The following is a 14,940-nucleotide window of genomic DNA, read 5'->3' as shown; positions in this document are numbered from 1 at the left end:
TCTTTTAACGCTTGAAGAAGAAAACAAAAATAGACCATTATCATGATCAAGATCTTCAGACCAACCAAATATTTGAAGCAGAATAATTATTTTCAATTAATTTGTCACATTTTTTTTTTTTTTACAATAATTTCAAGTGTTAAAAAATAAAAGCACTCTTACTACAATCATTTTATTTCTGCTATTTTTATTTTCTGTTTTCATCAAGCCGAATAGTTTCATCAGCTCTTGGTATTATCGATTGGAAGGCACAAATCAAATTGTTTTCCACTTTTGGCCCTCCGGTATCGTGACGATTGGTCAGCAGGTCGGTACACTTAGAGGCTGGCTGTGCAAACAATAACAGCGCACCACCTGTCATCGCGTGTTGTTTGTTTGATTTGCCGATCCCAAAAGCAGACATTGAAACTCTTGTTTTTTTCTCTCTCTCGCGTCCAAAGAAGGAATACGAGGCGACTCTCGTTATCACTGCTCGGCAACAAGTGCACGACCGCATGCTAATGAGAGGGGGCTGCTGACTGACTTGAGAAAACAAGCCAAGCAAACTGGCAGTGCGCGCGGTCCATCGCTCATCCTCCGCTCCTCACTTCGGCACTGAGCACCATGTTGGCCGGACAGGCGCGAGCGGCCCTCGGCAGGGCCTTCTTCCAAAACGCCACCCCCGAACTCGCACCCTCCAGAAGAGCATTCGCCGCCACAACCCACACATGGTAAGTGCGGCATTAATTTTATACCCATTGTATTGAAAACTGTATTAATAATTGAATTGTATTGAAAAATTTGTAAAATTCAACTTTTACATAATAATAGTCAACCAATTAATAATGATTTTTTTTTAAAACTAACATTGTTTTGTCAATTATATGAATAATAGTAAACATGTGTTCAAAACTGTGTTTTTTTACTAAATTTTATAACAAATGACTTAAAACTATTTTGTTTCATGCCTTATGATTTTAATCAACGAATAAATTTGATACTTAACATTTAATTAATTTTTAAATATTATGATAAATAACAAATATGATCTCAAAAATTCCAATTTTTTTTTCTTTTTTATACTTAAATGATCTAATATTATATTCATTATCAGGTTTGATGTACTTATAATGAAAGGTCAAATAAATTTAAACATCTCAATAGAACTTAGATTGCTTCCAATCGTTGTTTGCAAATTATGAAATATCCATTAAATTATAAATAATCGATTTGTGACCAGATAACGTAACAAGCACACAGTGCGTTGTTTGTACCTTCCGCCTTATCAAGTCGGTCAGATATCCGTGATCAAAATAATTATTGAACTGCCGTTTTCCAATCATCAACTTATCATGCAAATTTAAAAGGAAATCAATTCGCAATGGTGAACTTGCAAAAAAGACGCGCAATTCCCAACGTGAATTTTTATTCTCACCAGCATTCCTCGCTTACTTTTTAATTAAATTAAAATAATAAATACATTTTTAGAACGTCGCTGAAGTCAACTTTGCCAAAGAAGAAAATTTTAGTGCGTCACGCAGGTGAAATAACATCTTGCTTTCGGCAAATTCAACTAGTTAAAATTCGCGAGCAACCTTGAAATTTTGCCACAGACCTTGTTGCGAAATTATATAAAGTGCCCACATAACATTTTTTTATTGTTACCATCCTGCAATTATCATTTAACCGGCTGTTACCAGTTTTTCGTGGTTCGGGAAGCCAGAACCGGCGCCTGCCGTCCGCGGCCCCATCACCAACAAAACCGAAATCATGCAGTTCAACGCCGCCTTTCCAGACGTGGTGCGCGACCTGACCGAAACCGGAAGACATCTCGAAGTGCCCGCGGCCACTAAGTGGTTTGCCCAGGTACTTTGAACCAAAAACTCCAGAAAATATAAAATGATCGGAATTTTCTTGTAGGTTTTGCAGTACACGGTTCCGGGAGGAAAACGAAACAGAGGTTTGGCCGTCGTACAAGCGTACAAATATCTCGCCCAAGAAAACACTGCGGAGGGACTTAGACAGGCGCAGCTTATGGGATGGGCCGTTGAAATGGTAATATAACACCTTTTTCTAGTAAAGAATATTAAAATATTTATTAAAGGTCTGATTATTATTATTATTTTTTTTTGTAATTTTTATTTAAAAAGCTTATTGCTTAAATCTTGCTAACTTATGTAATTTTGAACAAATAAATCTTGTTTTGATGAGAATTATCGGGTTAAAAATTAAACATCATCTTAAATTCACTCCTAAAACGATTAATGAAAATAAATAAATAAATTTGCCAAAATAAGACATTTTTATCGTTTTAATTTCTTTTAACAAAAACTCCCAGTGATTCGCTTGTAATCAAAGACTCCTTAAAGCTCATTTGAGGTTGTGAACGCAAAACATAAATGTATAAATTTTCACAGCTTCACGCCTCGCTAAGCGTGGCCCAGGACGCCCTGGACGGCGCCGAGTTGCGTCGCGGCCGCGCCAGTTGGCCCGTGCACTGCGGCCTGGGCCTTCGGGCCGTCAACGACGCGGCCCTCCTTGAAACCGGCCTCTACGAACTGCTCAAAAGGCATTTCCGCACACATCCTCTCTACGTCGAAATCCTCGAACTCTTCCACGACGTGAGATTGAAACTTAAAATAGGAAAGGATTTTTTTTTTATTAAATTTGTAAAAAATAACAGGTGACCCACAAATCGATCATGGGCCAGGTGCTGGACATTCAGGCCCGCTCGGATGCAACCCTGGAACTTTTCACCATGGAAAGGTATCAGGCCATCGTCAAGTACAAGACTGCCTACTACACATTTCAACTGCCCGTCATTCTCGCCATGTACCTGGTAATATTAACATTTCACTAAAAAAATTATTACATTTATACTATAATTTGACATTATATTCAGAATTTTTAAATTTATTCTTGCTAATTTAACGTGATAAATTCCAAAAAGGAAAAAAATAATTGCTAAAAAGTCAGTTTTAAGCAAGGAGATTTTGGAAAGAATTTTAATTTGTAATCTAATTATTGCAGCAGTAAATTAATTAAATAATCTCTCTGTAAAATAAACTAAACCGTTCACTTCTCCATTAAAAAGGAAAACCTTCAAATATTTAAACATGGAAAAAATTGCGCCACATTTAGATTTGATTCATTCATTTCTCTCATATTTTTGGTGTGTAGATTATTTATATAACTCCTTTTATTTGATTAGGAAGTTGATTGAAATTATCTAAGGCTGATGTTGAAAGCACGTGGCCGCAGAATGGCAGAATGAATTGCACACGCTCTGGTCGGCACAAACTCTTCCTTTGTGCGTGCATTAATTAATAGAGCGAAACCTTGACCTTGCCCGCCCGACGCTGTTGATGCATGTTTTCATTTTTATATCCTTTCAATCCGGGTGACAATTAATTATGCGCGCTCGTTGAGTAGTTGAATATCATTTGCATAGGCAGGTATATCAGATTATCGCAAGTGGTTTGCCATAAGAGTATGAAAACCATTCTCGTTGCGAATTATTGTTGTTTTGAAAATCATCTCATCACGTGAACCGGCAGTGCACTTCTTTTCGTTTGACTTCAGCGTGCGTGTGACAGACGTGGAAAGGTCTGAGAGGTCAAATAAGGGGTCAAGATCATTGGCTTGTTAAGAGAAAAGTGGGTCATTCGAGAGCAATGATTGCAAATGCTGTCGTTTTCTTGCAATTATACCGATCTGAGTTTGAATTTTATCGATTTTTAATAAATTTGATAAAAACATTACAATAAAATTGAGCCCCTAAATATGAATCAAGTTGCGTCAATGATGTTTTTTCCTACAAGATTTTTTTTGATTGAAGATTAATTTGTTTGTAGTTCCGTCTGTTGACAAGCACACAAATACTAATGAATCATCAATTTCACTTTCAATAATCTGTGTGCAATTTTCTGACGTCTTTCAGGCCGAGAACAATGATTCAGAATTGCACAGACAGGCTAAGACCATCCTCATGGAAATGGGACAAATTTTCCAAGTTCAGGTTGGATTAAAATTTTGCTTTTTTCAATCAAACTGAATTAAAAAAAAAAAAAATTAATATTAAATGTTGATAATAAAATCAACAGACTGATTTTCTGGACTGTTTTGGTGACCCAAGCACCATTGGACACGAATCTTCCGATATTGAAACAGGACGGTGTTCTTGGCTGGCGGTTGTTGCCCTTCAGAGAGCGAATCCTGCCCAGAAAAAACTCATGCAGGTTGATTTTACCTCACATTTCTTTAACTTTCCTTTTAATGTAAATTGAGCTGCAGGAGTGTTACGGAAGCCGAGACCAAAACAAGGTGGAGAGGGTGCGCAAGTTGTACAGGGAATTGGCCATTCCGGCCACCTACCGCATCTACGAGGAGCAAAGTTACGAACTTTTGTGCCGCCAAATCCAGCAAGTGTCCAAAGGGTTGCCGCACAAACTCTTCTTCCGCATTCTCGAGAGCACTTACGTCCGTCAGAACTGACAAGGGACGCCATCAGCTCAAACCACCGACTTAATATTCAAGATAAAATGAACAATGGAAAATAATTGATCAAAGAATCTCTCTAATGAATTGGAGAAAAAAATTAAAGTGTCGTAAAATATATCTTTCATTAAATTAAGATAAAATTTTTGATTATAATCAAACGAAGTGAAATATTTTGTGGATGTGTACATGCTTATTAAAACTTTTTGAAAATATCAAATAAATAAAATGTGGAAAATAACTTGTGGGTACTCTTATTTTATGCAACAGCAAAATTAAAAAACATCCCTATAAATTCACGTTACTAACTTGACCACCTTTAACAGAAATTATCTAAAATAAAGAAAGTTTAAAAAAAAGAGTGTAAAATTTGCCATGAAAAATAATAAATAATGCAACTTTGCAACTTGACGAATATGATTAAATTTACATGATCCATTGTTTTAATTTTGGGTGACCGTGGTTGCAAGGACTTATTAGAGGTGTGTGAAGAAGACAAATTTGCGTTTTCCCATGGCGGTGATGCGTGGGAGGAGTGACAAATTTGGCACTACTTGCATTTACGTGCTATCTAAATGGCAGATTTATTGCGCCTATACCTACAGGTGTGCAGGCAAATTGCGAATCGGCGCGAAAACACGCAAATATAATAAATTGCGTATTCAGTTGGGGCGCGGCGAAAGGAATGCTGATGCGTGTTTCTGATTATTTACTTACTGGGAAATGAGCATATCAAAGAATAAAATGCACCGCCTGCTTTTCGCAGCCGCGCAACGAGGGAGCGAGGGAGGCGCTGATAAATTATTCATGACTCACAATCTTCCACCTCGCCTCTCACATGATCCAGCCTGACGTTTTCACGCACAAAAAGTTTGCGCCGTGCACCATACAAGCGGCGATAAAGCGGCGGCAAATCATAATCAATTTATTCCGACGCCGCCAGCAGCACAAGCGATCGCGTTTTTTGCATTTTCTTTGGCAAATCGAGCAGAAAAAGGGGGTCCTTATCGCTCTTTTGAGAGTGATTATCATTCCCGAAAATGTGTCATTTTAAGACATTATTAAATCAAGAGTGTAATTATAACATATAAAATAAATTATTTATATTAAATGTCATAGATGATTTAAAAAAAACATTTTTAACAGTTAACATATTAGTTTGAAATTTAATGAAATTTTGAAGAAGTTTTTTTTATATCTTTTAATAAATAATTTAATACATTTCAGACTTTTATTTTAAATCTTTCAGCATATCCAATTTTTATAGACAAAATATTGTCATTTGAATTTCCTCGATGAAAAATTAATCAAAAAATTTAATTTAGGATGTTGGTTTTTCATCGTTAAAGAAACCATAATTTACACCATTTGATAAGAATTTAAGTTAATTATTACATAGAAATTCCCACATATTTCAATGCTATTAATTGTAACTAAATTAAATCTATCGTGGTTCAATTTTTGCACTTGCAAAATCCATCAATTTGCAAATTGGAATTGGCCATCTCCATAACAATAATAGAACGAGAAAAGCAAACAGCAAAAGCCGGCTCTCTTCTTGTCACCCATGCAGCTAACGTTAGCAGTGCACATTTCACAATTTCCACTCGAGTGTGTGACAATAAATTACGAATCGACTTCTGCTTGGCGGCTCTCGGTCGTGTGTATTGTGAACAAGTTCTACTTTTGTTGTCTCTTCCTATCTATTGTTGTGTGTTGTCATTTGGCTGGAAGTACAGCTAAAGTTCTGCGCCCTCGCACAGCAGCGATCAGCAGATCTGTATCGATTTATGAGAGTCTGCAAAGCTCATATCGCATCTAACAAATCTATAACGTTACAAAAATTTGGAAAATAATAAATTTACTATAATATAAATAATGGATTAAGTATTTGAACAATTAAATTTGTAAACTATAATTTATTTTATAAATAAGAAATGTCTTGCATACATTTTTAACCTTTCCTTGTAAAATTAACTCTTATTTTTAATTAAAAAAGATAGTCTTAGGTCAATTAAATGTTCAATTGGAAAAATTTAAAAATGAAATATGTTAAAATGTGGTTTTTAAATTTTGCTGATTTTTTGTATTTTTTCTTGCTCATGAAATAGGGTCGCAGACCGTGACCGAAACTGGTAGAGCCGTTTGTTTTTTAATAAAAAACAATTTTTTGCAACGAGGAAAAGCCCGAATCTTCATTTCCATGATCATCTCCTCGAGTGTCAACTTCTTCAAAGAAATATTATATTTTTTTTATTTTTTCAATAAAAAATGTAAAATAATTATCCCTCCATAATTTATTACATTCTACAAATTACAATAAATAATTCAAATTCAGATGACCAACTACCACCTTCTCTACATTTAATGAGCACTTATAATAAAAAAACTGCACCCCAAACCCCAAACCAAAGTGACCAACCATGTCATTAGAGGAGCGATTACACGGCTAGAGCTCTATTAAAGCAAGGGTTGACGGAAGGTTTTGCGTGCTTGTCCGGTGAAAATTGGGAGGGGTCATCTGCGTGGCCGGGTCTGTCTGCCACCGGTCGCACGCTCATCAGAAATGCGACACACCCCTTGGAAAATTACACAGGCCTCCATTTTTCCAGCAGCCGGGGCGAAAAAAGTCCGTCCGTTCGTGTCGCAGCGATAGATCTAGCGCGGCGGTTACTCAGCGCTGAGCACCCCCGCCGAGACAATACCAGGCACCCCCGGAGGCGCAATCTCGAGAGGGCGTGTACCAGACACCCCAACTGGACCGCTCGCCAGCTCTTGATCCGCCGCAATATCAAATTATTTATTTTTATGGCGGCCCAACTGCTTTGCTGCTCTTTTCCCGGCGGCCGGGGGTGGCATTTTCGCGCTCATTTGCGTCGAGGGTGCGGCGTGTGCGAGTGTCACGCGCGTCCCCCGCCAAAGTTAACTCTCCAAATTAAATTATCCGCGATTACGATCAAGTCGCACACAAACGCCGGCAGCCGAACTGGGTGAATCAAAGCGGAACGATGATACTTTCCAACTCGATAGTTCAATTTAAAAAGGGTTATGAATCACAAGTTTTGTGACAATTGATAATTTTAAAAAGCTGGAAGTGTGAACATGAGTGTAAGAAATTTTTAAATTTCAAATTTTCATGATCCTACAGATGACGCAACATCATTTCTTTTGAAATTTACATTTTGTCAATGTGATGAAATTGCAAGACGAGTTTTTTTAAGAATTTTTAAAATGGATTTTTTGTGAATCACCAAAAAAGGCTAATTGAGAGTAGTGAGAGTCTTTATGAGACAAACTGAAAGAAATCTTGAAACACGCCAACTAATCAAAAATAATCACAATAGTTTTCAAAGAATTTCTACCCTAAGTAAGTATAATTTTATATTGCACGTCACATGCTAGGGTTGTGAAATTGCAAAAGGGGCACACTTGGATTAATTGCAAAAATAATATTTCTTAATAAAAAAATTAAATCGCTGTTCATTAACTATTTTACTTTCCTGGGGAAACCTTTTCGCCCCGATTAATTAAGACAAATTAATTTTTTGCATGATTGCAGTCATCTAAAAAATTAGCGGTTAATTTATTAAATACCGAAATGAACAAAAAAAGCCTATTTTTTTTTTAACTTCTATTAAAAACTGTTGAGCTAATTTCGGCAGATTTTTTGACCAACCCCAAATTAGAAAAATGTTATGTCATTATTAATTGTTATTTATTTGTCCAAATGCTACATTAATTTGTTTACTTTAATTTTTAAAATTTTTAGAGATGATGCAAAACGGCATCACCACTAACAAGAATTCTGCTAAATCTTCATGTCACTCCTCATTTTAATGAAATGCAACGGTTAGCGATTAATTCGGAAAAATAAAGAACACAATATCAATAATTGGAAGATTTAGAGTGCTTAATTCTGTCAATTTGGGAGGGCGAATCTTTTGGTTTGAACCTAGTCCTATATTTTTCAAATGATATACATAGTATAGTTAAAATGAATTGTAAAGAAGTTGTTTGCAGCCTTCCCACATTATTTAAAATTAAACGCGAGCGAACGATTGCGTTTGAAAAGCGTGCATGATCCATTTTAGTGCAACGCGACGCAACACAAAGAATTAATTTTGACGCCTAAACGCGCCTCTCCCCCGATTCAGCACAAACAATTTTGGCATCACAAATTGCTTTTCGCTGTTCCCAAAATATACACGCCACTCTCCCTTTCTCGCCTCTCTCACTCATATTAATACAACAATAATAATTTCCCTCCAGAGGAGATCAAAACTCGATTAAAACAGTTGACAGCGAGCGAGCGAGAGAGTTTCCATATCTGCGCGTTTAAGGGTTGCAGCTTTTTAGCGCGGCGGCGGCGGCGAGGGACGCTAATTGATTACTTCTAGCTACGGCTTTCTCTCTCTCTCTCTGGAGAGAATTAGCATGACAATGAAACGAGGTTTGCCTCTCTTGACTCGTCGCCGCCGAAATCAACCCTCGTCATGCGCTCAAGCTAAACGCCGCTCGCTCACGCCATTAATATTTTAATACAACATCATCAGCCGGCTAACAATGTGAGCGGCGGTTAATCTCTGCGAAAGCGCTTAATGATTATTGTTACTGCTCAACAGCCTATGTAACTTTCGAGAGTGCCAAGTGAAACGGATAAAACGCATCGCGTCCAAAAACGTGCCTTTCTCCCCAAACCGAATTGCCTTTCTTCGTACTTATTGCTAGCAAAAAAAAAAATAAATAAATAAAAAAAGCTTCATGGGAACTCTTTCAATTATCTTACAAAACAGTTGAATTTTGCAATTAACTTATTATTTTCTTATAATTCAACGATGAATTTAAATATATTTTTGTATTCAATATTTTTACTTTCGATTTTTTTTAGCTTGGAATTTCTTTTTTGATATGATTTCAATAATTTGCATCAAAAAATTTAGAATAAAAATAAATGAAAAAACTTTTACCAGTAATTTTTTTAATTTAATTTGAATTTTATATTTCAAAATTATTAGACCTAAGTATTTTATATGTTTATTTTATTTATATGGCTAAAATTGTAAAATTTGTTGACAGCTAATTTTTTTCGTGCAGAAATTTAAACTCAAAAAGTTTTGCATCCGAAGAAATTTCATTTTTGATTTTAAATTGTCATTATCTCAAGAGGGTTTTAAAATTAAAAGACCAAATTACTTCCGCGCAGTATAGGTCTGCTGAGGAATGCATGTAATTTCGACAGGGAGGAAACAAGGAGATGACACGATCAATTTGACGATTCTGCTGGCAGCCGGAATCAGTGTGCGGTACGTATAATTACATTCGTCCTTTCGCTCCTTCAAAAGTGCCGACGGAGACTTTATGGAGTGCGTGGTCACGCCTCAGCGCCACTTCCTCTCGCCGCATCTTCACGAGTTGACGCCTCTTCCCCGCGACACCAGCCAGGGCCACACATGAGCCCCAAATGTAAATTAATTATTCTCGCGGACACATAGTTAATTTCGCCTCCTGCGTCGCACTAAATTCTCGGCCGCGACTTTATTGCTGCCAGCCGACGCGCACCACCAATTTGCTCCTCGTTTTCAATTTGTTCCAGATATATTTCTAAACGCGTGGAAAAGAGCTGCGAATCTTTTTGAAACGGATTTTTTTTCAAACTCAAGTATCTACCAATTATATATTATTTGTCAAATTAATATTTAGGTTTAAATTCAGTTGTAAAAATGTCATAGTATTTAATGATTTCAAATATTTTTATGTTCATACACCTGCTAAATCTAAATCAATATTAATTCACAGTTTTGATTATGTAAAAAAAAATTAATGCTTTCCTAATAAAAGCATGTTTTTATCAATATTTTCAAAACATTTAATAGTAAATAATTAATAACGGTTATTCCAATGCGCAATATTAATTAATTTTTGTATTTTTAATGAATAGTCAAAAAGAAAATCGACACATTGCCACTGATAGCATCAAAGTTGAAAGATATGAATAATTTTTTGCTCAGTATAGATTAATTCTATTTTAAATAAAGCCTCTATTTTACTTTTTTATACTTATCCCTCAATATTCCCTGGGTCCAACGCATTTCCTTAAACAGCAGAATATAACTAGGAGTGCAAATAAGACGGAGCTGATTATCATAATCAGAAAAATGATTGCGCCCTCGTAAATGAACATCAGTGTGTTGTCTTTAACTGTGGGAGGCTCCTCTGTGACACCGTCAGATACTGGATAGTCAGCTAAATCAACATTGTTGTTGCTGCTGAGGTTTGTCCAGGGTGTTGAATTTGCGACACCATTAAGAGGTGTAAACAAATGGGAATCAAAGAACAGATCTTGACACCAAGAATATTTGCTGGACCAAATTTTAGAGCAATCTGTTGGTACGTTTCTTGTCATGCAATAAGGAAGGCCGCCTGATTAAAAAATGAACACTGAAATTATTTACTATCAACTTATGCTTCGACTAAAACTCACTATTGGGGTCGAATAGGTCAAGGAAGCCAAGGTAACTGCATCTGATGCTGATGTTCTTCTGAAGGGTCGGGCAATAGCACGGCAATGTAGAGCCCCTGTATGTACAACGGTGGCACTTGGTCAGGTCAGTTGGACACACATCTGGACGCAAACCTGCACCTAAATAATTTGCAACTAAATTTTCAATCTAAAAACTTTCTATATTTAAAAAGTTTTTAAATTACCATTTGGACTGATCGGTTCTCCATTGATTGTGATTCCTAAAATAGAAGCGCAGGTATCCTTCCTGATATTTGACAAGCATTTACCTCCAAGGTTGCATCTTTTTGAACACTCGTCTCTTTTTTTCCGGGGGCAAATTAGCGCACCATCTTATTAATGATCACATATAATATTTTAATATCAAGAAAAGAAATTTTTAAACAAATGAAAATTTCTCACTAGTGCTGTCGTACAGATTCAAAAAGCCAGTGCGTGTGTTGCGTTCTAATATTGCGTCCTCTCCGGTCGATTTGCAGAAGCACTTATAAAATTTACTGGGTTGCGAATAATAGCAATTATCCTCAACCAAAGGACAGAGGGGCAATTTCGTCCCTGCAAAGACAAGACATAGTTGTTGCTTAATTTTTAAGAATTTTTAGCTCACGATTATAATCGGATGCCGACAAATAAAGTGTCTCCAAAATTAATAACAGCGTGAACAAATTTTTCGTTGCGGCGATCATTTTTCGTTCTACATACATGGGTTTTACATTTTACTTATAACACCCAATCATTATCACGTTAAGCTGCACGCGGAACTTCCGGGCGTGTTTTTCCTTTCTGATTATATTTGTTATTATTCTTTTGCTATCTTTTCAATACCGATTAAATCTTATTTCTTGAAGTCTCTATGTCCTTGTGAGTAATGTATTAGTACAGCAATACTATAGTACAGCACTACTAGTCCATCAGCACAATTAGCAATTTAATTCATGCCATATTAATAATTTTGAAGAATAATAATATATTTTTGTTAATCGTTTTAACGAAGAGGCCAAAATGATTAATAGCATATTTTTTTTTACTAATGCAATAGGTTTGTCATGGATTGTATGTATAAGAAAGCAATATTTGCTCTCTGACAATATATTTGTGAAACGAATTTTCGAATTTAATATTTTTTGATCATCAGAGCTTTTGCGCGAAGCTTGCCAGTTTTTATTTGTAATGTGTTGAGACCACTCAAGTGATTTTACACAATTATGACCAAAAATAAGGGAAAAATCAAAGCTCATATCGACGATGTCCAAGCGTGTTCGTCGGGGGAGGACAGCTGCCTGCTCTGTAGTGATCCGCGCGTTGTTTTCACATTTGATTTGCAACAATGGCTCATTGTTAAAGACGTCAACGGAGAGTGAGTGACAGTGGAGCCCCTCGAGCGAATTCACCCCTCTCGACACATCAATTTCAGGCCTGTGCACGGAACGTCATGTTTTTTAACACGTCCCAAAGCGGCATAACACAACAATGCTGGAAAATATGGCTCTCTCGCGCGCTTTGCTTTTTGTGCGCGAGTAAAGAGCATGACTAAAAAGGCAACCGATGTACCACGCTCGCTGATTTCGTAAAATTTCAGGAGCACTTTCGGCGATATGCATTTCAAGAGAGATGGGAAATGACTTGGAGAAGCTCTTGATGATACCTTTTATTTGCTAAAATTTATTTTGATTCATTGTTGAATCATCTTCAACATCGATTGTTAAATTAAATGTTACGTGGATGGACCCAAAATGTTATTTACGTTTCAAAGGAGTTTTAGTTAAAGCGCAATTTTCAATATTAAGTGCGTATGAACTCCAATTGTTGGGCTCATTATAAAAGTAATTAAATTTCCAGAAGTATTAGAGAGTCTTAAAATACGAATATTTCATCTCACTTAAACATCTACAATTTTAAACAGAAAACCATATATTATTTGAATTTTAATTTATTAACATATCTTATGTAAAATAAAATTATTTTTAAATTTATTTGTTAAATTAAATCTAGCTTATACATTGATCTTCAAGTTGTACTTATAAAATTGATTTATAAGTTTTAGATTAAAAAAAATAAAATGTCAAATTGTGGAAAATTATAGAAAAATAAAAAAAAAATTTAAATTTTTAATTACATACCTTCACATACCCCCAGTGACACTAAACTTGACAGCGCAAAATCCGGCGGTCATGATCGCTCGAATTTATAACCACTTGCCTGCCGAGTTAAAACAAATTGAAGATCAAAAGACATTCACCCTGAAACTGAAACAAGTGCTAAGTGAACACCACTTCTATGACATACACGAATACTTACTGTGCAGTTTTGACAAGTGAAATTTCTCGCGCTAATCTTAGTTTTTTCCCTTTGCCCTAAGCAACGGGTTTTTTTCTCTAAATTTTAATTTTAGACCTGACATGTTCTAAAGACTACTATTAATATTCTTGTCTAACAGAACAATAAAATTTAATTGAATTGAACATTTAAATCTGATTTAAATATTTATTGCGATTTTGGCAGTTACAATTTCATGGTAGAAGTAGAAGAAAATGATTTAGCATTTTATTATAGCTTTTGTTATCACTAAATTTTCCTCTCCATTATGTAAATTGATAATTTTCTTTGAATGTATGTATGATGTACCTGGGCAGTAATTGCCTTCTGATACAATCAATAAAGACACTTTGCAACTAAAATTTAATAATTTAATTAATTTTTTCATACAAACACGTTTTTCCGATCAAGGCCATTTCACGTTGAAAAGTTTTGGGGGTTATTTAGCTCTCGGAGGGTCGTCGCTTATACAGGGGGTATTTAGCGGCGCTTCTTTTCCTCAAAGTGGCGGCTGCACATATGTAAATGTCACACACGCGACCACGCGGAAAATGAAGACGCGACGAGCACGCCCAATTCCCTTTTTCACGGTCGGCCATCTTTGAAGTGAGGGCCAAAACTGCGCGACGTTTTATTTTTGATGTGCGAGGCTCGGCGGCGAGAGCGAGAGCAAAAACGCAGAGAAGAAGTAAAAGTACACGCGGCGGCGAGTAGTAAAAGTGGTGTCATCTCTCACGCCTGCACGCGGCATTTGAGCTAATGACTTGGAGCACGATGACAGAAACAGCTGTCGACGATGATTCGGCCTAATTAACAATTATGTGCCATTCCATGCGGTCCGGCCATTACTCAATCTCGCTCTCAAGACTCAAAGTCTCAAACTCTAGCCTTTTGCCGGCGAGGACAAATTGATTGTCCGCCGACATGTGTCTTGCGATGTAAAACTTCAAAGGGATCGGCAGAGGTGCAAAAAGACGAGACTTTTTGCAAACCAACTTTGTAATATCGTTTAGAGAGTCCAGGCGGAACATTCAGCAATAAATCCTTAAAAGTGAACACAGAAAATAAATTTCTCGCACAATTTTATCAGAGATAAAAAAGAAAGGCGTGCGCGAGTCTAGCTGAAATTAAAAATAAAAAAACTAAAAATGCGACTGAAAGACTTGGAAGTTCTGTCACAGAGAATTATATAGTTGCTCGTTCTTGACCCGGTGTGCAGCGGAATGGCAGAATAAATGGTGTCAGTGCAGGTCACGCGAATTGCTCACGCCTCATTGTGCGCCAAACTCACCAGTCTTGTTACACTGCCAAATCGCGACCGCGCATCTAAATGCTCCAAATTGCTCTTTCAAATTCTCTAATGATTTCAGCAGATTTGAACCAAGGTTACAGCAGCTCATATAGTTATTTAGTTTGTTAAAGCAGAAAAATTTAAAAATGAAACTGAAAATGCATTTATTATAATCAAACCATGAGCATTAATAAAAATTATAATTGAACTTTATTTTTATTTTGTATATTATAAAAAATAAACAATAAATTATTAAATAAATACTGGGGACCATGTATCATAATAATTAATTTATTTATTTAAATTTTTTTATTCAACACAATAAAATATGACATTG

At 36.1% G+C, this 14,940-nt stretch overlaps 2 protein-coding genes across 3 annotated transcripts; one reads left to right on the top strand and one right to left on the bottom strand.

The window, feature by feature from the left end:
* The first annotated feature begins 541 nt into the window (after positions 1-541).
* Positions 542-4,711, top strand: LOC132195176 (farnesyl pyrophosphate synthase-like). Its single transcript, XM_059616996.1, has 8 exons — positions 542-710; positions 1,680-1,845; positions 1,900-2,034; positions 2,397-2,600; positions 2,663-2,818; positions 3,920-3,997; positions 4,083-4,217; positions 4,273-4,711. The coding sequence occupies exons 1-8, from the start codon at positions 604-606 to the stop codon at positions 4,471-4,473; spliced, it is 1,182 nt and encodes a 393-aa protein (XP_059472979.1). The 5' UTR covers positions 542-603; the 3' UTR covers positions 4,474-4,711.
* A 4,907-nt stretch (positions 4,712-9,618) lies between these two features.
* Positions 9,619-11,697, bottom strand: LOC132195561 (uncharacterized). 2 transcript variants are annotated; one of them, XM_059617647.1, is made up of 5 exons: positions 11,604-11,697; positions 11,399-11,551; positions 11,182-11,328; positions 10,958-11,131; positions 9,619-10,896 (listed from the first exon to the last, which is right to left on the bottom strand). In XM_059617647.1, the coding sequence occupies exons 1-5, from the start codon at positions 11,680-11,682 to the stop codon at positions 10,541-10,543; spliced, it is 909 nt and encodes a 302-aa protein (XP_059473630.1). In that variant the 5' UTR covers positions 11,683-11,697; the 3' UTR covers positions 9,619-10,540. The 2 variants fall into 2 exon arrangements, with proteins under 2 accessions (XP_059473630.1, XP_059473631.1); XM_059617648.1 differs by having other exon boundaries at positions 10,958-11,116.
* Between the last annotated feature and the right edge of the window lie 3,243 nt (positions 11,698-14,940).

Source organism: Neocloeon triangulifer, unplaced genomic scaffold, assembly GCF_031216515.1.
Source record: "Neocloeon triangulifer isolate White Clay Creek 2 clone unplaced genomic scaffold, ASM3121651v1 ptg000009l, whole genome shotgun sequence".
NCBI classification, from domain to species: Eukaryota; Metazoa; Arthropoda; class Insecta; order Ephemeroptera; family Baetidae; genus Neocloeon; species Neocloeon triangulifer.
This window is presented reverse-complemented; position numbering and strand designations above follow the sequence as displayed.

Coding starts and splice junctions, on each gene's coding strand:
- LOC132195176 (XM_059616996.1), top strand. CDS start 604: ATGTTGGCCGGACAGGCGCGAGCGGCCCTCGGCAGGGCCTTCTTCCAA. Junction 2,601..2,662: donor TCCTCGAACTCTTCCACGAC/GTGAGATTGAAA, acceptor AAAAAATAACAG/GTGACCCACAAATCGATCAT. Junction 2,819..3,919: donor TCATTCTCGCCATGTACCTG/GTAATATTAACA, acceptor GACGTCTTTCAG/GCCGAGAACAATGATTCAGA.
- LOC132195561 (XM_059617647.1), bottom strand. CDS start 11,682: ATGATCGCCGCAACGAAAAATTTGTTCACGCTGTTATTAATTTTGGAG. Junction 11,329..11,398: donor GAATCTGTACGACAGCACTA/GTGAGAAATTTT, acceptor ATCATTAATAAG/ATGGTGCGCTAATTTGCCCC. Junction 10,897..10,957: donor TGACCTATTCGACCCCAATA/GTGAGTTTTAGT, acceptor TTTTTTAATCAG/GCGGCCTTCCTTATTGCATG.